The sequence below is a fragment of the Lynx rufus genome, unplaced genomic scaffold, assembly GCF_022079265.1.
Source record: "Lynx rufus isolate CCGP_SWC_20201006 ecotype Redwood Valley unplaced genomic scaffold, mLynRuf1.p SCAF_11, whole genome shotgun sequence".
Taxonomy (NCBI): Eukaryota; Metazoa; Chordata; class Mammalia; order Carnivora; family Felidae; genus Lynx; species Lynx rufus.
Window position 1 is genome coordinate 33,794,265 of NW_025814825.1, and position 23,662 is coordinate 33,817,926.

At 39.5% G+C, this 23,662-nt stretch overlaps 1 protein-coding gene across 2 annotated transcripts in view; it reads right to left on the reverse strand.

The window, feature by feature from the left end:
• The window catches only part of CPEB3 (cytoplasmic polyadenylation element binding protein 3), a 156,643-nt gene extending 148,687 nt beyond the window's left edge, over positions 1 to 7,956 (reverse strand). For both annotated transcript variants that reach the window (XM_047073167.1, XM_047073166.1), the window contains exon 1: positions 6,809 to 7,956. In XM_047073167.1, the coding sequence (XP_046929123.1) occupies positions 6,809 to 7,810 (1,002 nt within the window). In that variant the 5' untranslated portion in view covers positions 7,811 to 7,956. The remainder of the gene's footprint in view (positions 1 to 6,808) is intronic.
• Between the last annotated feature and the right edge of the window lie 15,706 nt (positions 7,957 to 23,662).

Here is a 23,662-nt window from a genome sequence, read left to right on the forward strand (position 1 = left end):
TCTCTCTCTCTCAAAAATAAACATTAAAAATAATAGTAACAGGGGCACCTGGTTGGCTCAGTCGGTTAAGTGTCCAACTTCAGCTCAGGTCATGATCTCAAGATTTGTGGGTTCAAGCCCTGCATCAGGTTCTGTGCTGACAGCTCAGAGCCTGGAGCCTGCTTCTGATTCCGTGTCTCTCTCTCTCTTTGTTCCTCCCCCCGCTCACGCTCTCTCAAAAATAAACATTTTTTAAAAATTAGAAAATAATAACAATAAATGTTTATTCATTCATTTAATCAGTAGCTACTGTCAGGTGCTTGTGAACTTCCAGACACTGGTCCTTTGATGGCACTGACCATTTAGTTAGTTGCACTGAGTTACTAAAGAAAGGGAATTTTTTTTTCCTCTTGTACTTGATCTTGACTTTGAAATAAGTTTGAATGCCTAACAAATGAAGATATTTGGCTGTACAACAGTTTTATGCATACAAAATCAGTACACAATGTTTCCTTCCCTCCATGTGTATTAATTCTATGATCACCTAAAAATGATATAAAGGCTGTTTGGTGCCCATTTCTGTTTTTCTCCTCTGAAGTATCCCAATAAGGATTCATATTATGTATTTATTATTTCTGAGAATCATATACTAAAGCTTCTGGGGAAAGAAAAGTAGGCTGGATTCCAAGATACTAATTTATTGTATTATTTTCATTCAGTAGTACCTTTCTATTTCACATTAAGTCAAAATGCAAAAGTAAAATGGTTTCATATTAAGAAATTTACATGCTCAGCATCTGTAAAGAACACTAAAGGATATGAAAACTAAATGTAATAGAACCAAAACATAACAGAACCCCCACAGAACAAGCCATTTACAAGGAATACGGACCAGCTGTAGGAAATCCCTTGTTAGGCTGGCTACTACAGCAAGCATGATGATCTCTCCAGGAAAGCCCCTTTGCAGTGGTGGTTATATTCCCCAACTCCCAAGATCCAAACTTGGGGCTGTATACTGAATTCTGTCTCTGACAATCACATGGACTCCTACAGAGAGCCAGGCAAGGTCTTCGGGAAAGCGGTAATAAGGAGCTTCAAATTGGAGCCTTTATTGCTCCAAAACTACCAAAATCAACATTGCTGGCAGTTGGGAAATTACAAGTGTAGGCATTTCTCCCAACCCCAATTAAAATGTTCACAGAGCGAGAAAAAGTCTTATGCTTGCATTGGTGAATCAGCCATAAGCAGAAGCAGGTAGTTACAAAAAGCAGGTAGTTACAAAAAGCAGGTAGTTACTGCCTTTCTAGGTCAGCCAGTCACATTAATATACAAAGAGCCTTTCACTGCTCTTCCATCCCTGCCAGACACATCTTTCCAGCCCTTCTCCATTTCCAGATGCCATCAACTACTGTTTAACTCTGGACTACTGATTATCAACAATATTTCCTCTATTAAACTCTAACTGACTATAATTAGAGGTAGTTAGGCAGACATCTAAGAGCCATACCAGTATCTAATTTTCTGAAAACTTTGTACACATTCTCTGAAAGCAAACCCAGAAGATGGGTGGTCTCTCTCCATTTTTGCTGACTGGTAAAAAGAATCATTGGCTAAATGATGTGACCCAATCACCAATGACAGAGCTGTGGCTTCAACCAGTGTCTTTCTCATTCCAAGCTTCATGGGTTGTCCACTACTCTATGCTCCTCTCCATTTCTCTCCTCAATAAAATCCACACGACTTAATCAAACTTTTCGTATTGTAAAAAACAAAGCCATAATCTTCTGACACTTGCAGATCAAAACACTACAAAACCCACCTGAGCAATGACAAGTTCCAAATGGACAAGCATTACACCTTATATAGCCCTTGAAAAAAGCAAAATAGGCCAACCAATGGAGAAAGCTATTTAAGCAGAAAATTGTATCTTATAGAGTATCTAAAAACATTACATTTCTGAAGGCATACTTTTGTATCAACTCACTGCAAGGTCATAAAAAGTTTAAAGCTAACTACTTTTCAACACTGAAAAGCAATTTTGAAGTATACTGTTTATATTATCAGATTAATGTTTTCAGTAGCATAGAAAACCTTCTAATATTTCCTAACCAACCTGTCTTTTAAATAGAATATAGATAATGTAGCTTTGTTGGCATTCACAGTAACCATGCCATAATAGGTTCTGAAACAGTTTGTGGGGTTGGGTGGACCTTAAGTGGTTTTGCATTAAAGCAGTATTTAAGAAACCATCAACCGAAGAGTCTCCAGTTTTAAATCTAGGTCATACTAACCTTAGTCAAAAGCAAGCATAAACTAGACAATTTATATTACTTCCTAAAAAGATGGCTTGTGAAATAAAAAGGAGCATAGACTTGAAAAATATTAATGTTTCCTAAGAATTATAAATAAGCATATTTATTTTTAAAAATAATCTATATCCCCATTAATTCACATAAGGAATTTTTCTTCTGTTATAGATAACCCACTAGCAAAATTAACACTATATTTAGTTAGACTTACGTCAAAAAATAAAAAGTCTTTCAATTTGGAGGGAAGAGGAGAGGAATAAAAACAGAGATGCAGAAAGAAAACAAAATATGATTTGAAATTTTCCCCCCAAAAATACAATATTCAAAAATACATAAATTAAGTAAATAAATAATAGAGGGAAATACTACTGTTGCAAAAAAGTGGTAGTAAATATATGACACCATATTTTTCTTCCTCCATTTCCATCAATACAAATTTTTTAAAAGCACTATTTCTAGGGTATATCATAAGGTCAAGTACAGATTCAGCCCAGTCTCCTGCCTCTACACTGCACTGTTAACTGATGTCCTGGAGCTATCATACCCAAGATATTAAGAGTGGAGACTGGCTCTGGAGGCAGACTGCCTGGGTTCAAATCCCACCTCTGAGAGTTATTGGCTGTGTGACTGTGAGCAAATGAAGTAAATGTACTAACTCTCAATTTCTCTGTCAAGTATAATGAGGATTATAACAGTCCTGAACCTCAAAGGAGTTCTAATGAGAAACTATACCTAAACTGTTTAGCACAGGGCCTGGCCTGTAAGTAAATGGTGGGTCACCATATTGTTACAGTAACCAGTGGGTACCTTCAGACAGAAAAAAAGACCAAACAATGTTGTATAGAAGTTTACAGTTATTCAGATTGCTCTGTATGAGAAATCAGTAATCCATACTATGAAAAGATCATGCAGAACTCCTGGTCACCGTTACAATAACAGTAGCTGTAGCCCAACATTTATGTGATACTTTACTATGAGCCAAGCACTGTGCTAATGCAGTTGCTCTTTTGAACTCATATGAAGCAAGGAATTATTATTCCCATTTTATAGATAAGGGTATTGAGGGTCAAAATGTCTGCATAATTTGCTCAAGATTACAAGGCAAGTGACTGGCAGGGTTAAGATTTTGAAACCTAGGCAATCTGCCTCCAAAGCCTACTTCTGATACAAACTACCCACCCAAACTTGGGCAAGGAATTTCACATACTGGGATTTCAATTTCCTCCTCTGGAAAATAAACAGAATGGTAGAATAGGTATTCTTAAAAGTCCCTTCTAAACTTCTCTGGACAAAAATCCACATTCACTACATATAGAAAACATCTCTGCTTTAGTCCTTGTACAGACCCAAGCTTCTCTGTCTCATATAAATACAGAATGATGCATATTTAGAATTCCCCCAGTGGAGTGCCTCACTGTTCCTGAGCCAGTTAGCGGAAAGTACATGATGCCAAGAGGCATCAGCCAGACAGAGAGCCTCACTAGATAGTTCCATAACTAAGTCCCTTTAAATGGAGCCCAAAGCGAACCTGACTTAAAATTAATTCTACCTGACAGCACTAATGCTACAGGGAAGTTAAGGACACACATCAACAAAATTAGCCAAACCTTTAGACTAGAGCTATGTCACTATACCGCTCAGGACCTCAGTTTCCTTATTTACAGAAATGAAATGGCTTTTAGATACAAGTAAACCCAAAGGAAGAAGCCACCCCAACTCAGGGAAACCAATCGACTTTGTCAGAATTGAGGGAAGGGGGTAAGGAACATCCAGTTTGGAAAACCACATTCAAATACAGTTATTGCTTTTATAATATAAACCACAGAAGAAAGCTCCGGGGGAAAAAAAAAATCTATTGTGTTGGTTGGCAAAAGAGGGTGAAGCAGCACTGAGGGGATATGGATTTCAAAAATACATATTAAGATACATTACAGTAGATCACTGTTGCAAGCCCCTTTTAGCTGAGAGTCTGTAAAATAAAGTCTCTAGGACTACTTAAGATATTTTCTCCCTTGGGGCGCCTGGGTGGCTCAGTCAGCTGGGCATTCGACTTCGGCCCAGGTCATGATCTCACGGTTCATGGGTTCAAGCCCCTTCAGGTTCTGTGCTGACAGCTCAGAGCCTGGAGCCTGCTTTGAATTATGTGTCTCCCTCTCTCTCTGCCCCTTCCCTACTCACTCTCTGTCTCTCAAAAATAAACACTGAAAAAAAATTTTTAAAAAAAGATATTTTCTCCCTTTCACAGGAAAATGATTTAAATAAATGCACAGACATATAAAATTCTAAACACAAAACTCAAGGTGTTTTTAGTTTTTTAAACATATGTGATATACTTAACTCAAGTCTTGTAATATTCCAACCCAAAACCAAAGAACAACCAGGTTACTCCTAATTTGGTTCTACTATTGCTTCAAAATACTGAAGCTCCATTTTAAGTAAGACAAAGAAGTGAGACATAAAGTCAAATCTTGTGGCCGTCTTTGCCTACTCAACAGCACCACTACAGATGAAAAGACAAACCAAAGTCAAACCAGTCTGTCTGGCTCTCATTAGCATAGCCTGTAAACGACTGGCAATCCATACACTACTTGTCATGGGTAGTGTCATGAGTTTGAGGGAAATTTTATGGATTTAATCTCTCCCCAGTCCTCATTTCCAGAGACAATTATCAAAAGCTAGTTGTATTCATATTCAACTCTTAGAAAAAAATAAATGATGTCTACACCATCAGCTCTCACCCCTAAACGTTCCTATCATATTTCAGGTTAACTTCTAAGACTGGACTTGGATAGGGAGTGACAGAGGAACTGTTAGAAAAAGGGCTCTCCTACCAAATGCAGCCTCCCGGTTCTATCCCCTCACCGCAAAAATAAGCACATAGAGAAATTCCAGAAAGCAGATTCCTCCTTTTCTTTACCAAACTAATCCCATCTTGCAGTGTCTCATTTTATTAAAACAAACTTTAGAACAATGGAAAGAAATACACCTTAACATCAAAATCCTCCATGCCTAAAGGACCCCGGTGAAAATTTGTCAAGATCCTCTCTCATGAAAAACTCTCATACACACAACTTTCATGAACCCCCTTGAACTGTCAAGGTTAAAAATCCTTGCTCTGGCCTAGAGAATCATGTGCTTCTCAATAACCCTATCTCCTCCTTCATGGATGGGAGCCACCCCAAACATCACATCTGAAACGTAAAGAACAAAATGAAGGCTCCAATTGCACCTGATGCTTTCTACCTCTGTCAAATGTCGGTTCTGCCATTTTTCAGCAATGCTCAAAGGATTTGTTTCATTTCCTTGACCACCCAAATTGGGTCTTGTCCAAAGCCCTCCTCTCTCCTTCCTTTCTTCTTTTCTTTAACTGAGCCTAGAAGCTTATAGCCAAATCAATTTGTAAGTGAAGGATAAATGTTTGCCTGAGAACAAAAGCTCCCAGTGAACACTCACCCTCACCACCCCTTTTCCAACTCAAGATGTTCAGGACACTGCCAACTAACTGATGTGGTCGTGGGCTGGATTAGAAAACAAGAACAGAATAAGGACACTCCATTCAACCTTTTTGTCTGGGGCATTTCCTGGGTTTTTCACTGGTATTTAACACCAAGACACAAGGCTCATTTTTCATTAAAGTTGCAAGACTTTCACTCTGCCCAGTTTCAAATGGTGTAATTGATCTGCATTGTCTTCTTAAATAACCCAACTGAAGGACACTGCAGCTTTAAATATTTCAGTGCTAGCTAGCAAATAGACTCCATTGCAATATGGCTCTGAAGGTCGCGTCCTATTGTCTCTTTGCTCTAGAAAAACAATGTCTAAGTCTTTCTTCTAGGTAACATCGGAAGAGTTACCCCTAGAATTTCCATTCTCCCCAACTGGGTCCCTGGAGGAGTTCGCGAGTTTATTGGAATCTCACACTCATAATTTTCCCGGCAGGGGCAATATGCTGATTGCTATTAATGATGCCAGCACCTTAGCGAGACATAAACACATGTGTTCACATTAGTTTAATTGAGCATATGCAACTGTCTGAAATAGCACCACTCAAGGGCTGTTAACCTCTTTAAGAGTAGGCCCAGGGTAGTTTAGGAGTGGATGGCTTTCAGGCGGCACTCTGAACCCAGGTTGCATAACCTGAAATGTGTAGCTACTTAAAATGACAGGAATCTCAGTCTACTCATCCTGGGACCATGCCAGCACCTTGCATCTTTACTTGTAAAATAAGGTCAAAATAAGAGGCACACGCACGGTGAAGGAAAAAATAAACCAAAAGAAAAAGGCCCTTTTCTATCTTATCAGGGCGCTTAAATAGGATTCCTCAAGCAGTCACAATGTTCCCCCACCCTTGTCCCCGGAACTAGAACAGCCCCAGTGAAATGGAGGCTTTGGAAGGGGAGAAGGGAGCTGGACATCGATGCCTCCTTTTAAAGAACAAAAATCAGTGGACGATTAAATGGCAGGGAAGAAGGGGCAAAGAAGCGGGGTAGAAGGTGTGTGCAGGTGCAATGGAGCATTACCTGAAATGGCAACAGATTGTTACCATTATCCGTCCGGAAAGCGTTATCCTCCATCCAGGACTTGGAGGTGAGCGGGGCCGCGCGGGGGAACTTGGGCGGCGCGATCACATTGCTGGAGAAGGGCTTTTTGAGCGGCGAGATGGGGTTGAGCGGTGAGGGCACCCCGACACCCACGCCCACGCCCACGCCGACCGCCCGGCGAGGGTCCCGGCCAGCCGGCAGGCCGCCCCACGGGTTGGATGGCGCGCTCCAGGCGGCGTTCACACTCTGGTGCGTGTTCCAGCTGGACGAGGCGGACGAAGCGGCGGCTGCGGCCGCGGCGGCTACTGCAGCCGAGGACGAGGACGGCTTGCTGGTCATGATGGGCTGGTGGCCGTACGCCGCGGCAGCACTCCTCTGCGTGTAGGGCGCCTGGCTGGGGCTGGCGGGCGAGCGGCGCTGCTGCGGGGGTTGTGCCTGCGGGGGCTGCGCGGGTTGCGCGGGCTGCGGCGCCGGCGGCGGCGGCTGCTGGTGGTGCTGGGTCTGCGCCAGGCCGATCTGCGGAGAGAAAGTGCCTCCGAAGACTGGGTTGACGTGGTGCGGGAAGTTCTGGAAGAGCATGGTCCCGTTGACTGGGGTGATCCCCTGGAAGAAGCTGTCCTCCACCGCGTTCGTGGTGCCCGTGGACCAGGTGCTGCCGAAGGACGGCGACAGCGACGCGCCCGGCGCCGCGGGCTCCTGCGGCGGCGGCGGCTGCTGAGGGGGCTGGTGGAAACTCAAGCCCGGCAGGAGCGGCGATTCCATCTGCATCTTGTCAGGACCGTTGGGGGCCGGCGGGGCCGCGGCGGGACTGAGGGCCGGCACTGCGCTACTGTCCTCCGACTTGGGGGTCTCTGAGGAGAGGGGCGTGGACGGGGCTTCGGCTGCGCTGGGTTCGGGCTGGGGCTGCTGCTGCTGCTGCTGCCGCTGCTGCTGGGGCTGGGGCTGGGTTTTGCTTTTGTCCATCAGTAAATCATCCTGCATGGTTTGCGCAGCTGAAACGGGAAAAAAGAGAGACGCGTTATTGTTAATGTGATCGTTAATGCCCCTCGCTAAAGCGGGCGGGTGTTTTACTTGCGAAAATCCAGTGCCACCGCTACTAGCCAATTGCAATGCAAATCCATAATCTCCCATTTAGAAGAACAGGTCGGGCTGGGAATGGGGGCGGCGGGGGGGGGGGGGGCTCGTGCAAGGTCTCTAAAAATACTGTGAGAGCGTCTTCACCCTTTCTGATGTCTTGGTTCCTTTTCTGTATTAGTGAGAGATGTGCTTATAAGACAGAAAGACAGCAATTTCGCCACGTCTCTTTTCCCTTCACCGGAACTCAGAGCGTTCACCCTGCAATGAGAAACTGATTCTGGTTCCTGTTTTTTCCCAAGCACCACCCTCCCCCAGTTATTTGCATACGTCAATAAATACTGCTGCGTCCTTCAGCAAGGTTAAAAAGACACCGCACACGACCCTTTCTTCCCCCTTCCCTGCTCCGCACTTTAAAGAAACAGCAGTCTTATCCCTCTTGATTAGCAAACTGCCTTCTTGCGTTGATAATTGTTTGATTTAGCAGCAGCGAACCGCGAGGGAGGAAATCCTTGGCATTTGTTAGGAGGAGGATTCAGCTGCACAATCATTCTCTGGCCTCCCAGTAGCTGCAGCTACTCCATTTTGTTAGGAGACATAAAAAACCACCGTTTTAAAAGAGGTAAAAAAAAAAAAAAAATCTACTGAAACGTTTGTGTTTGCTTCGTGTTACTCCAAGGATTGGAGTTTTTCTGCTTATTCTCCAATCTTGTCTCCAATTCTGTCACACAAGAAATTTCTTGGCTTCTCAGTGGTTCAGGTCTCAACAGGAGCCTGAGAATTTCTGTGCAGAGTGGAGAAATGTTCTGGTTGGGTTTGAGGTCAGAGAGAGATAGAGACAGACTGACAGTGAGATGGGGTAGGGGCGGAGCTTTAAGAAAAATCCCCCTGAGATTTAAGTAGAAAGTCAAGATACTTATGAGGTTGCCAGATTTTCATTTTTGAATCCTCCTGATGCTGCCTTGGTCACAAGACTTTGGCAAATTTAGAATCCATTCTCTTATCACTGGTATTAGCAATGAAAGATTATGGTTTGAAGACCCTGAATTATGCTAGCAAAAGCGTTAAAAATAGCATAGTACAAAGTCCCAAATTCTCATACGTTGTAATTATAGTGCATTGCCATCACTGCTTCATTTAGCCATATAAGGAGTGTATGGTATTTTCCATCTCTCATAGAAGGGCTATATTCACCTCTGCCATACAGCCTGTTTTCCCATTCAAGGATGAAAATAGTAATCACTCAAAATCAGGAGATTTCCAGACACATAGTTATCACTGAGTTAGTTTGTCCTTTAGAACATATTAAGTGTTTTAAATATATGAATATTAAGTGCTGAGACTCTGAAAACAAATATTTTGAGATGTTAAAGAAGCAAATGACCAAACATACAATTATTTTTAGATGATGATTCAGTATAATTGCAACAAAGTTATTAATATATATATATAATGCAGTTACTTAATTAACTCAGATACTTGGGAAGCATCTTTCTCAGAACACTTGTGAAAGGACATTCAGATATACACAGAAGCTCTGCCTTTGGACATCCTCATGATAAATGTTATAAAATAAATGTATTGGAAAATGGAGATGCCACCACTGTTAGCCATTAAGCAAAATATTCACATCAAGAAATGGAATTAAAAGTTCTATTTTATTAAAAAACTATCTTTAAAATGGTTACTCATTCATTTTAAAGTTTCATACACAGACAAAAAATAGTGGGCTGACCGAAATGCTTCATAGCCACCTTACTCTCTACTCTTTCCTCCCCTTAACCCCCCCCATAAAAACCCAGCCCAATATACCTCACAAATTGTCAGCTACTACCAATAAAACCTACCTAAGATTGATTTTATGTTTCTCAGGTCCCTTGGTCTAAAACAATGGCTTTGATCTGTATTGTAAAATATCACACAAAGAGGCAAGCAAAGCTTGGATTCACAACAGCACAAAGTTCTACCGCTGCCAAAGAAAATGGACATAGAAAGACATTTTCAGACTTGGTTTAAGCAGTGCTGCAGTAAACCATTATAATCTGGGGTCTGAGTTGCTTCCAGTGGGCTAGAATCGTCTTTACAATAGCCATATCATCATGGCTGAAATATGCATTTGATTATAATTTTAATATTCAGCTTTTCTGATGCTTGTATTGATGCTTTCTGTAATGCCTTCAGTTTAAACTACATGCTCTTGATAGAAAAATTAATGCTGTACTATATAGCAAAAAAGCTAAAAAAGTAAGCTGGACTCAGAATATTTTATAATATACAATTAATATATTTATTGAATTAAAAAATTTTTTATCATACCACATACCAGGAACACCCATTTCTCGTCGCAACACTCCTTAAAGATATAAATTTCACTTTCTGCATAAATTCATTCTGTCAAGGTCAAGACCCATCTTTAATAAATAAGACGCTTTTAAACAAAAGGAAAGCAATAGATTAAGATAACATTTACAAAGTTAACATACAGTGTTTCTCGGCAACTGCTCGTATAGTTTGTTTGGGTGTGTTTCTTTTTTTCTTTTTTCTTATTTACAGCAAAGTCCGAGAAATAGATACCTCCTTCCCCTCCCCCCACCACACACACAATAGATCTTCCTTCACATGCAATCACCCAATCTCAAGTAACAAATTCTTAGTAGCAGTTACCTTTGAGTGTCCAGTTTTTAAGGATCGATAAAATTAAAAAGTGTACAGTATTTATTTTCTTCTTTCAGGTTGATTATGTGACCGCTCTGGCAAAAGCACTTTGACAACTGTAAGAGGAGAGGGCATGCGCGCACAGGGAACTGTGGGGGCTGAAGTCCTTCACTAGGTACTCTGCCTGACTTAAGCACGTTCCGCCAAGGAAAGGAGGAAGCCTCGAAAATACTGATTCCAAGGGGAAGAGGTTGTGCTCGGATTACGTTACATTTTCCTACCAACCTGAATCACAAATTGTTGAAATGAAAAGGGAGAAAAATAAATTGGTTTGTCAACTTGATTTAGGAAGCCAGGTTAAAAGAGAAACTGAATTGAAGGACTCAAAATAAATGAACCCATCAGAGCTACCTTAAATGGTATTAGCATGGTGATGACTGGGTAGCCAGCAATAGGAACCCTATCCGAAGAAAAGAGATTGGGATGGAGAGGGCAAGGGAAGGGGAGACTACTAGGAAAAGATAAATGCTTAAAATCTGACCATCCTTAAAAAGAAACATTTTAATATTATAGAATGAAAAATACCTTTATAAATGTGATATTAACCATGGAGATCAGGTAAAAATAGGTTTCAGTCACAAATTTTTGACATCCACCAAGATTTCTTTGTATTTGAGTTTTCAATGAAGGCATAAATCACTTACGGTTCTACTTGACATGCTCTGAATCAACTCACCTCGTTACTTTACTTGTCAAAATGAAAGTTTACTTTGCATTATTCATACAATGATCAATCAAATAAAATTCAACTCTTTTAAGCTAAGACAATATTTGGTGAAATTTTAAAAAATAATTTGAAATTTAGTGTTTCATTGCATAGGGCAGTGACTTCTTTATTCAAAACAAAAAGTAAATACAGTTTCTGTTTTTCAAATCAAGATTTTTTTCGGGGGGGGGGTATATTTTTTCTATCTTAGCCTTATGACTCCAAGGCTGGAATCTCACAGCATATTAACATCAACTCTTATTATCCATAGCTTCTGAGAGCAATAGTTCAACTACCAGTTTGCTCACGTAGGCAGAAGATATTATTTCTTTGGGATTTGGTTCAATGCCATTCACCCAAGGGGTTCAGAGTAAATGTCAGTTGATGACCATACTGATTGAACTTGGAACTAAAAATATTAAGCATCATTTCAAACTGTCTTAATTCTCTATTTCCTTTCTTCACCAATTAGAATTATAGTATTACCAGAGACTACCAATTTGTAGCATTAGTGGTCTTTGTTTCTAGTTATTTCTAAGGAAAAAAACAAAACAATTTAAGAGGAAAAAAAATTACTGTGAATCAACCTGTGAAAAGTCTTTTTAAAAGAACTAAATGGCCTTCTTATTCCTACCGTGAACTTATTTTATATTCCCCATTTTTTCTATTCCTCTACTCTCCTAAAGAAAGCCTTACTTCTGCCAACATGCTGTACTTATCATTTGCATTCCAGAGTCTGTCAGGATCACTCAAGGTTAATCTTATTCCTGAAGACTTCCCTAACCTACCAAACTTCTATGTTTTCAAGTACTTCAATTAAGTAAAAGAAAGTTCCCTCATAAAATCGTTATGAAGACTTATTTAAAAAAAATACTTTAAAATTATTAATGTCAAGATTTTATAGGTGGTAATTATTTTTTTCAGGTTTATTTATTTAGAGAGAGTGCAAGTAGGGGAGGGGCAGAGAGAGAGAGAGAGAGAGAGAGAGAGAGAGAAAGAGAATTCCAAGCAGGCTCCACACTGCCAGAGCAGAGCCCGATGGTGGACTCAAACCCACAAACCATGAGATTATGACCTGAGCCGAAGTTGGATGCTTAACCAACTGAGCCACTCAGGCGCCCCTATTGGTAGAAATTCTTAAGTTATTCAGGTGTGCTTGAAAGTGGTTTACTTGGGCATTTATTAATCCACCTGACCACAAGTGAAGGTCTAATAATAATTCACACAATAAAGAAAAATAAACTTTGGCCCCTGACCCTCGATAAATGGCAATCAGTAATTAGCACTGCCCACACTTAATGTAATTGTATTATATTTGAAAATGAAGTAATTCCTGCTCTTCCTTTCCTAAAATAAACATTCAAATCTAAAAAGAAAATGACTCAAACAAAAATGCCAAGGTGTAAATAAATACCAAACAAATAATAAATTATAGAAGGAGCCCCAACAAGAAAAAAGACCTTCCCTACTGAAATCCTGTGTTTTATTTAACCAGAAAGAAAGCACTGTTTAAAATTTTGTCTTCAGATCACAGTGCTTAACCATTTATCGCTTTGAATGGTCATGGAAGGCTGTCAAAAGAGAGATTGCAGAGTTAACTCATTGAGATATACATGGATCAAATACATCTTTCTAAGCTTTCTTCCATTCCTACACTACTCACATCTGTACTCAATGTAGTACATGTGAGTCCTGGGTAATTGGTGGTTGCTCCAAAGACGTTTGCAGGATGAATGGATGAATAAATAAATGAACGGATGGATGGATGAAATATAGTTTTTGCTTATCTAAAACAACCAAGATTTGAGTAAGTATTAAATTATTCTCCATTTAGAACAGCAATTACTTTTTCATCATGAGGAGTATGCACATCATTTGATTATCATCATGAAATAACATTCATTCAGCTCTAATTGAACAGGAAACTTTGTTCCCATCTAAAAGTTTACAGTCTAATAAAGACACACACCTCACCTCTCCACAGAAACTGCTTCATTAAGTTCTCAATAGTACTCAGAGCTAAATCCAGTGGATGTTTTGTCAGTCTTTATCTTGCTTGATCTTGCAGTAACACTGACATAACTGACCATAATTGCTGGATATACCTTCCCTTTGCTTCCTTCATGCCGTCATTGGTTTTCTCACATGTAGGGTTATGTGCCCTCTAGCATATCGGTGCTCTCTCTCACTAGCTCTCAATCTTCTTTGTTAACTGACTTTAAATACTGAGTTTCTCAGGGTCTAGGCCATTTTTTTTCTTTTTAAATTATTTTAATGTTTAGATACAGAGTGCCAGTTGGTGAGGGGCAGAGAGAGAGAGAGAGAGAGAGAGAGAGAATATGAAACAGGCTCCAGGCTCTGAGCTGTCAGCACTGAGCTCAACCCAGGGCTCGAACCCATGAACCGTGTAATGATGACCTGAGCCAAAGTAGGACGCTTAACCAATGGAGTCACCCAGGCGCCCCTACCCTAGGCCAGCTTTTTTTTAATATTTTAAATTTTTTATTTATTTTTGAGAGAAACAGAGTGCGAGCAGGGGAGGGGCAGAGAGAGAGGGAGACACAGAATCTGAAGCAGGCTCCAGGCTCTGAGCTGTCAGCACAGAGCCCGATGCGGGGCTAAAACTCAGGAACTGCGAGATCATGACCTGAGCCGAAGTCGGACGCTCAACCAACTGAGCCAGCCAGGCACCCCCCTAGGCCATTTTTTCATCTCACTCTGTGAGTGGCTTTCCCAACTATAACAAAAGAACCAGGCTTATCCTATTAACAGCTATATTCCCAACATCTATCACTGTGCCTAGCACATAGTAAATAGATATTCAGTAAATATTTGTTAGATTGGGATGACTGGGTGGTTCATTCCGTTAAGCATCCAACTTTGGCTCAAGTCATGATATTGCAGTTCATGAATTCAAGCCCCACATCAGGCTCTGTCAGCCCCGCTGACAGCTCAAAGTCTGGAGCCTGCTTCGGATTCTGTGTGTGTGTGTGTGTCTCTGCCCCTCCCCTGCTCACTCTCGGTCTCTCTCTCAAAAATAAATAAAAACATTAAAATTTTTAAAAAATATTTGTTGGATTAAAGTTACATTTATGTGCAAAGGGCCAAGAATGCCAAAACAATCTAGATGGCAAAAATAATATACCTAGAGGACTTACACTACTAGATATCAAGACTTATTATAAAGCTATAGTAATTAGGCTACGGTTATTGGCACAAGGATAAGCAAAAGACACAGGGAATAAAATAAAAAGTCCAGAAACAGATCCACATATGTATGGTCACCAGATTTATGAAAACAGTAACACTGCAGTTTGAAAGGATGTTTTTTTTCAATAAAGGATATTGGAGTCAACTGAATATCCATATGGAAAAAAAAAAAAAAAAGACTTTCACCCTTGCCACACCATACACAAAAATCATTTCCAGATGGATTGTAGGCCTAAACGTAAAAGGTAAACAATAAAGCCTTTAAAAGAACATAGGAGAATATTTTCATGAGGTTGGAGTAGGCAACAATTTTAACAGGTCACAAAACCAATAACCATAAAGGAAAAATTTAATAAACTAAACAAATTAAATTAAGAACATCTGCTTACCAAGGACAGAATTAGAGTGAAAACTCTTGGAAGGAGAGAAATATATGCAATATGTATATTTTTCAACAAAAGACTTAGAATATATAAAGGACCCTTACAAATTAATAGTAAACATCTCAAAGAAAAAGACAAGCGACTTCAACAAAAGACATTCAAATGTTCAAAGAAAGTATATGAAAAAAGTACATGATTACCTCACTAATCATCAAAGAAATACAAAATAAAACCAGAAATGCTAAAATTGGAAAAGGCAGATAATGCCATACCTTAGCACAGATGTGGGAGCAACTCAAACACTGCTGGCAGAAGTATAATTTAGTATAGCCATACAACCACATTGCAAAACTATTTAGCAGGATCTACTAAAGCAAACATTCACATACCTTAAAACCTAGCAATTCTGCCTCTGGATATATAGCCATCAGAAATGCAAACATATGTTCACTAAAAGACATGTTCAAAGCAGCATCAATCAGAAATAACCCATACCTGGAGACAACCCAAATATCCATCCACAATCAAATGGATAAGTGAATTTGTGATAGATTCATATAATGGAATATCATAAGGCAAAGATAATGAATAGACTCTAATTCCATAGAACACAGATGAACTGCATGCATACAATGCTGAGTGAAAGAAGCCTAACAGGGCAAAGTACATACCATATGATTTGATTTATATAAAGTTCTAAAAAAAACTAATTTATGGGGGCGCCTGGGTGGCTCAGTTGGTTGAGTGTCTGACTTTGGTTCAGGTCATGATCTCATGACTCATATGAGTTCCAGCCCCACATCACATCAGGCTCTGTGCTGACACCTCAGAGCCTGGAGCCTGCTTCAGATTCTGAGTCTCAGTCTCTCTCTGCCCCTCCCCAACTTGCACCGGTGCTCTCTCTCAAAAATAAATAAACATTAAAAAAAAATTTTAATAAATAAATAAAAAGAATTTTAAAAACTAATTTATGGATTAGAAGTCACCAATAGTAGTTACCTCTGCAGAGAAATAATGATTGGTAGAAGACATAAAAAGGACTGCAGAGATGCTGGTGATATCCTGTTTTCTTGAACTGGATGCTGTTTCACAGGTGTATTTATTTTGAAAATTCAGAAAACCGGACATTTATAATATATGCACTTTTCTGTATTTTTGTTATATTTCCATTAAATTTCTAAAATTTACATATATACTTATAAAGTTTGACTATCTTCTCTAAGTTAAAGAGAAAAAAATAGCACAATATGGCCAAATAAAAAGGGGAGCCTTAAGTCTAGGTCATGGAGCTAGAGAAATAAATGGGGGACTCCCTACATGCCAGGACTGTCCCTACAGGTGCTACATGCAAAGATGAAAAAATCCAAAGTCCCTTGACTTCAAATACCTCGCAACCTAAGGAGGGAAAAGTAATTTTGGTCAACTATGGTGAGGGAAAAGTAATTTTGGTCAACTATGGTAAATTAGATATCCTCTAGGTAACCTAGAAAGATTTTAAGATTGTTAAAGCCCAAGGCAATTTATAAGCAGGAAATCCACATCCTCTGAGTGAGGATCTATTAAGCAATTCTAGCTCAGACTAAGTTTGAGAACATAACAAGAGAAAAGGGAGCAAAAAGGGAGCCTGGTGAGCCAGATGTGGTTTGGTGGGCAATCTGGAGAGCACCTGGAGTTCTTTATGTTTCTTGCCTCTCCATTAGCTTTTGGTTCATGCATTCATCAACAATTTTATGAAAGGCCTCCTAGCTACAAAGTAGCAATTCCAGAATTTCACCTGCTTTTTTTTATTGATCTTGTAAGAGAAAACTGAGGCCATTAGACAGTAATGCCCTCAATTTCTCAGCTGTTTAGCACCAAGACCCTCCCCCCACCCCCTTCACAAACTTATCTGTAGTCCCCTCCATACTTCCTTTCCTTCTATTTCAGAGGAAGCTGAGTTCCCCTACAGGTCCACAATTAATCACTCCACCTGTAGTCTAGAGCTTATTCCTTCTAGTTTCCTTGAGACCTAGTTCATTAGTTTATTATTCCCAACATTCTCCATCCCATTCACGACAGGGTGTTTGAAAGAAGCCCCTATATCCCAGCTATGCTTTCATTTCCAGTTGATTCCCAAACTTAACTGCATGTGGCTTCTGCCCCTACCATCCTGCTAAAAAGTGCTCGTGCTACTGATCTTACTAAACTTACCAATGACCAATTGACACTGCTCAATTCTTATTTTATTTGGCATTCATCCTTCATAAAACACTTATAAGCCGAATTCTAAGATGGCCTTTCAAGATTCCAGGCCAGAAGGACAACAGGAACCTTAGTCCTGTAACTGGAATTCTGCCAACAAGAATGAGCTTGAAAGCAGATTTGACAACCTAAACAGAGGACCCAGTCATGCTGCATCAGATTTCTGATCCCTAGAACCGTAAGTCATAAATAAGCTTGTGTTAAGGCATTAAGCTTAAGGGAATTTGTTACACAGCAGTAGCAAACTAACTCCAGACTGTTCTGTTTTCTTTGAAGACACTGCTTTCCTGGTTCTTCGGTTCTTAAGTTTCTTCTGTCTCTTGGATACTAGATAGATCTTCCCTCAGGGTTCTCCTAATTCTACACTCTCCCTGGACAATGTTATATTCATGAACTGGGAAACAGGAGTTCACTGCTATCCAGGTTTTCAGATGAAATCTTTTTGCTAAGCTCCAAACAACTATTTAACAACTTCTCTATCTCAGGATCCTGCAGCACCTCTTCTCACACGTGCCTTTGCCTTTATTCCTGGTTTACTTATCTTTCTCCTACTTAATGGGACCACGAACCATCTAGTCACTGAAGGTAGTAATTTGGACATGGTTTTGTCTTTTCTCTTCTCTCTCACTGAGGGACAAGTCCAATTGGTCACTAAAACCTATTACTTTGGCCTCCTAAATTTCTGCCTGACATCCCCTCCTCTTCATTCGCAGCCAGTTTAACACTGCACCTGAACTATGGCAGTATTACCCTAATGTCTCTCATCTAGTACCCTTTCAAATGTGGCCTCCACACTAAAGCCCAAGTAATCACTCAAATACAATTTTATTATGGTATGCCCCTTCCTAAAATTCTTTACTTTCCCCCTGCCAAGAGGATAAAATACAAACTTAACTCTTCTACTCTTCTTCCCAGCCATACCTAACTACTACAGGTCCCTGCACGGACCAAGCTCTTCTACCATAATGCCTCTGCACATATTCCTCTGCCTGAAATACCTTTCTACCTCTTGATAACCAACTCTTACTCACCCAAAAGAACCCAGTTCAAACCTCTTTGAGGCTTTCCCTTGCCATGTGAGAATTGCCCATTCCCTCCTTTATATCCCTCCATAATACAAACATACCTCTATTAAAATATTCTTCATGCTTTAGTATAATTATTTATTTGTACATCTATCCTTCCTAGAAAAGATCCAAGATCAGGACTCTATTCATCTTTGTAAGCCAGGCACTGGGCCTAAAACTTAGAGATAAAATAAAAGTTTATTAGATAAAAGTTTGTTGACCAAATCAAAGAACAAAGTTCTTTTAGCTCAATTTACAGAGGCTGAAAGCACTTATTTAACATTAGGTGAAGAGAAATTCTCTTGCCATTAAAAGTATTTCAAAAACACTAGGTTTGATGACATTATAACATTTAATGAAGATACTCCATACTAAAATTTGGTAGAATTAATTTACTCTTTCTCCTATTACAGGACATTTAGTTTGCTTACAAATTTTCACTATTTTTCAAATTGTTACATTAAGCCATATTTCTAAAGAAAAAATTACTTGTTTGAAAGGCAGAACATTAAGGCTTTTGATACATATTAACAAATTATTTTTAAAAGGTTGAAGTTTATGGTTCCTACAGAAATTAAGTTCTAATATGAAAACAGCGCATGATTAGTGTATATAACAAAGAATATAGTTACTGTTCTGATAATAACCTAATGTGGAAGTTTCTACTCTTTTGATATGCCAAATAAAATTAAGTCTCTTTCAGCATCCCAGTATATTCAATATTTTGTCATTCGTCATCATACCTTCATGTGATAAGGAAATATTACATATAAGTCTGTATGCTTAGAGCCTATGATTATTACCTGGAGATTCCATTTCAAATGTCATGCCAATGTGTATGCACATGTATTCCATTAAAGAAAAAGAAACATCAACAGCCTTCATCTATATTTCCTACGTTTCTAGACTTCAATTGTAATTAATTTTATTTTAAAACTGAATATTCATGAAGGTGGACAAAAAAGTACAAATTTCCAGTTATAAAATGAGTCCTAAGGATGTAATGTACAACATGGTGACTATAGTTAATACTACTACATTGCATATTTGAAAGTTGCTAAGAGAGTAGACCTTAAAAGTTTTCATCATAAGATGGGGCACCTGAGTGGCTCAGTCGGTTGAGCATCTGACTTTGGCTCAGGTCATGATCTTGCAGTTTGTGAGTTCAAGCCCCACATCAAGCTCTGTGCTGACAGCTCAGAGCCTGGAGCCTGCTTTATATTCTGTCTTCCCTTCTCTCTGTCCCTCCCATGCTCATGCTCTGTCTCTCAATAATAAATAAACATTAAAAAAATCTTTTTAAGTTTTCATCATAAGAAAAAAAATTATAATGATGTGTGGTAATGGATGTTAACTTATTATTGTGATCATTTTGCAACATGTACAAATACTGATTATTTTGTACACCTGAAACTAATATAATGTTCTATGTCAGTTATACCTCAATTTAAAGGGGTGACTGGGTGGCTCAGTTGGTTGAGCATCTGACTTTGGCTCAGATCATGATTTCATGGTTCGTGAGTTCGAACCCTGTGTTGGGCTCTGTGCTGACAGCTCGGAGCCTGGAGCCTGCTTCAGATTCTGTGTCTCCCCCTCTCTGCCCCTTCCCCAGTTGCACTCTGTCATTCTCTCAAAAATGAATAAACATTTAAAAAATTTTAATATTCATATATATTATGTATCTGTATTCATCTTAGGTCTAAATAATGCACAGTGGCCTACGTATTTTTATATAAAAAGTTTTATGCATCAAAAATTTGTGAACTTGGGGCACCTGACTGTCTCAGTCAGTAAAGCATGTCACTTTTGATCTTGGGGTTGTAAGCTCAAGCCCTGTGTTGGGTATAGAGATTACTTAAAAATAAAATCTTTTTTTTTTTTTTTTTTAAAGCAGACAGATTTTTTTTTTTGATTTTTTTTTTTTCAACGTTTATTTAGTTTTGGGACAGAGAGAGACAGAGCATGAACGGGGGAGGGGCAGAGAGAGAGGGAGACACAGAATTGGAAACAGGCTCCAGTCTCTGAGCCATCAGCCCAGAGCCTGACGCGGGGCTCGAACTCACGGACCGCGAGATCGTGACCTGGCTGAAGTCGGACGCTTAACCGACTGCGCCACCCAGGCGCCCTAAAAATAAAATCTTAAAGAAAAAATTTGTGAACTTATGGAATAACTAAATTTGTACTCTTAAGAGATGTGCCCCACAAAATGGGTGAAGAGGAGTAGGAGGTACAAGCTTCCAGTTATGGAATGAATAAAGGCATAAAGTAAAAGTCACAGGAATAAAGAATAAAAGGCACAGCATAAAGAATATGGTTAATAGTACTGTAGTAGCCTGTATGGTGACAGATGGTGGTTACACTGGTGGTGAGCACAGCGCCATGTATAAACTTGTCCAATCACTATGTTGTACACCTGAAACTAATGTAGCATTGTGTGTCAACTATATTAAAAGAAAAAAAAAGTATCCCACAGTATTTTTAGATTTTACTGAACTGCAAATTGAGTCCCCTCACCACAATGTCATCTCCCTTTATAAACTGATTTGATACAGCACCCCTCCCTCTAGTCAACTGGAGCTTATTCATTTTCCTACTCTTGTCATGGTTACTCAGTCATAAGAACCCTCTGAAAACATTTCAGGAAATATGGTTAAGTTTTATACAGGTCATTTTTCTCTCCCTATAATAACTATATTTTATATTTCAAATTTCCATTTTAAGAAATTATTCTGACAGGCCACATGTTCTTTCAGAAGACTTCAGAGAAGCAAACCCTACCCCCATTAATGTTTTAAGTTGTCTTCAAATCTGACAGGTTCACCATCTCACTTTAAATGCTTTTCAAAAGCCACCCTCATTAAATTGTAATCAACAGGCACCTCTCAAGGAGCTGGCTTCCATAGTTTCAACTTCTATCCCCAAAGTTTTAGCTTTGGCTCTGAGCACTTTCCCAAGAGCTTTCCAGACACCTGCTAGACATTTTCATGCACAAGGTTCGTCATGTCACTCATCATTATCTATAGAACAAGAGTCAAACACTTACCCTATATTTAGGATTCTCTTCTTCTAATCCCAACCTATGTTCCCAGATAGCATTATCCCCACTTCTCCAGGCAAGTTGGTCTACTCAGGGTCCTGAAGCTTGCTGTTGTTACCGATCCCATATGGAATGCCCTCCTCATCCTTTCTACTTATCTTAATCTCACCTTTTTGCACAGCCTCGTTCAAACACCAGTTCCTAACATCAGTTCCTATCCGTATCACACATTTGTTGCTTTGTATTTCTATTTATCTTTTCTGGTATAATTATATTAATCCCCAACTTGAACCCTAAGCTTCTTGGGGGAAGGCATGGCAAAGTCTGGTATTTTGCAGGGAGCTGAGTAATAAAAGCTAACATTTATGGAACACATACTGTGTGCTAGACAAAATGCTAAGTGCATTCCACGTATTAGTTCATTTAATCCACCTAAAAAACCCTTGAGATAAATACTGTTACTATCCCTAATTCCAGATGACAAATGGAAACTTAGAAAGGTGATTTACCTGCCCAAGGTTGTAAAACTAGTAAATGTCAGATCTAGTACCTAATTTCAGGTTTGTCTGACTCTAAAGCTGTCTCTTTGTTAGTGACTCATAAAAGCAGATCCTCTTGTCCTATTTGATCCACAGAGCCCAGAACACAGCTTGGGCTTCAAAGCTGTGAAAAGAGGGCAAATTGTGGCTCAGCAACTTTTCTTTCTCCCATTGATACAAGCCTTTTATACAATGACCTTTGCCTGAAAACCAGAGATAAGCTCTAACCAAAGGATTCCAAATTCCACCCATGGGCAAGACCCAGTCCCACTCTAGGGTGTTCTAAAAACAGCCTGTCTTCAAGAGAATGAATCATCAAAAAAACCTGATTTTAGTCTTCAGGGATCTCAAGAGCAAGACCGGTCTAGGCCTGAAAATGATGTAGAAAGCCTTTCTTTGCCATAATCTCTGCTTTAAAAGCCAGTAATTTATAGGTGCTGTACAAGTTAGTGATCAGAGGGATCATCGAAACAAAGGGAAGGGCAATGCTCAGTATATCTACCCAGGTAACCCTTGGGTCCTAATATTTGAAACCAAGTAGTATTTGCCTTACATTGACAGACGGGATTACACTTTACCAAGCTTCCTCACCTTTATTATCTCACTTGATGTTAACGGCCCTGTGCAGTGGAGAGACAGCAGAGGTCCCTCATTGTGCAATGCACCAAAAGGCTAGTGGAGAATGAAATCTAGTATATGTTCTGCTCACTCAGCTCATGAACCTTAATGTAAAGCTGCAACTGCTTGGAAGAAGAGGCACCTTTTCCTAATTTCCATAAAGGGACTGTATGACCAGGTGACAGCCCCAAAGATAACTGTTGGAATCCCCACTTTAAACATGTAGATGTCCATTACACCTAAATAAAGCTAGAAAAAATACAAAACAGAAATGTGGAAACTCAGGCTCAAAGACGTTTCAAGATATAGTTAATAAGTAGTGGATCTAAGATTAGAATTCAAGTCTTCCAACTCACTAGGTGCATGCTTTTTCAACTACACTACAAGTCTCCCTTTGGTTCAGTTAATACAGGCTGACTTCTCATGTGGTCAGACTAGTATCTTCAGCACTTTGCTGCAAACAGCTGAACCAAAATCTAGAGCTTTTTGGTGTAGCTCTGTCCTAAGGCCATAACTGTTCTCTCACTGAGGAAACTGAGAATCAGATAAGTGTGCCAACTGTACCAAGAGGGATACTATAGATGGATCTCCCATCACTTCTGAAAAAACAAATTGGACCATCTGCCCTAATGTTAATGGATTGTACATCATCACAGTGGCAGGGAATCAACATTATTAATATTATGGGAGGTCGTGTATGGAAAGGACATTGGATATGAAATCCAATTATCTAAATTTAGATACCAGAATTACCACTTGTTAGGTGCCTGGCCCTGGGAGATAACAAAAACAAATATTAGGCACATCTATTTGCCTTGCCATGTACTTTGTTTACATGATGAGAAACTGCACACAACCCTAAGAGGTTATGTACCTTCATTATCCCCATTTCACAGGTGAAGATACTGAGACTCTGAGAAGTCCAAGTAACTTACCCTAGGTTATACCATTGGGAAATGAAGAAGCCAGGATTCAAACCGCACAATCTGATTCTAAAACCTATGTTCTCAATTTCTTAGTCTTTGTTTCCTCTAGAATTAAATAGGGATAATAACAATGGCTGCCCTACCTAAGTCAGAATTATATTAGTGTGTATGAGGGCATTTTTAATAAACTGTAAAGTAGTAAAGGTCAATGTATGAAATCCAAAGCTAATACTGACAGGCAGACAGGTTTATCTGGAATATCTATATTCAAGTACAGATTTGTCTCCTTTCCACTTAATATGGAGAGTCAAATGACC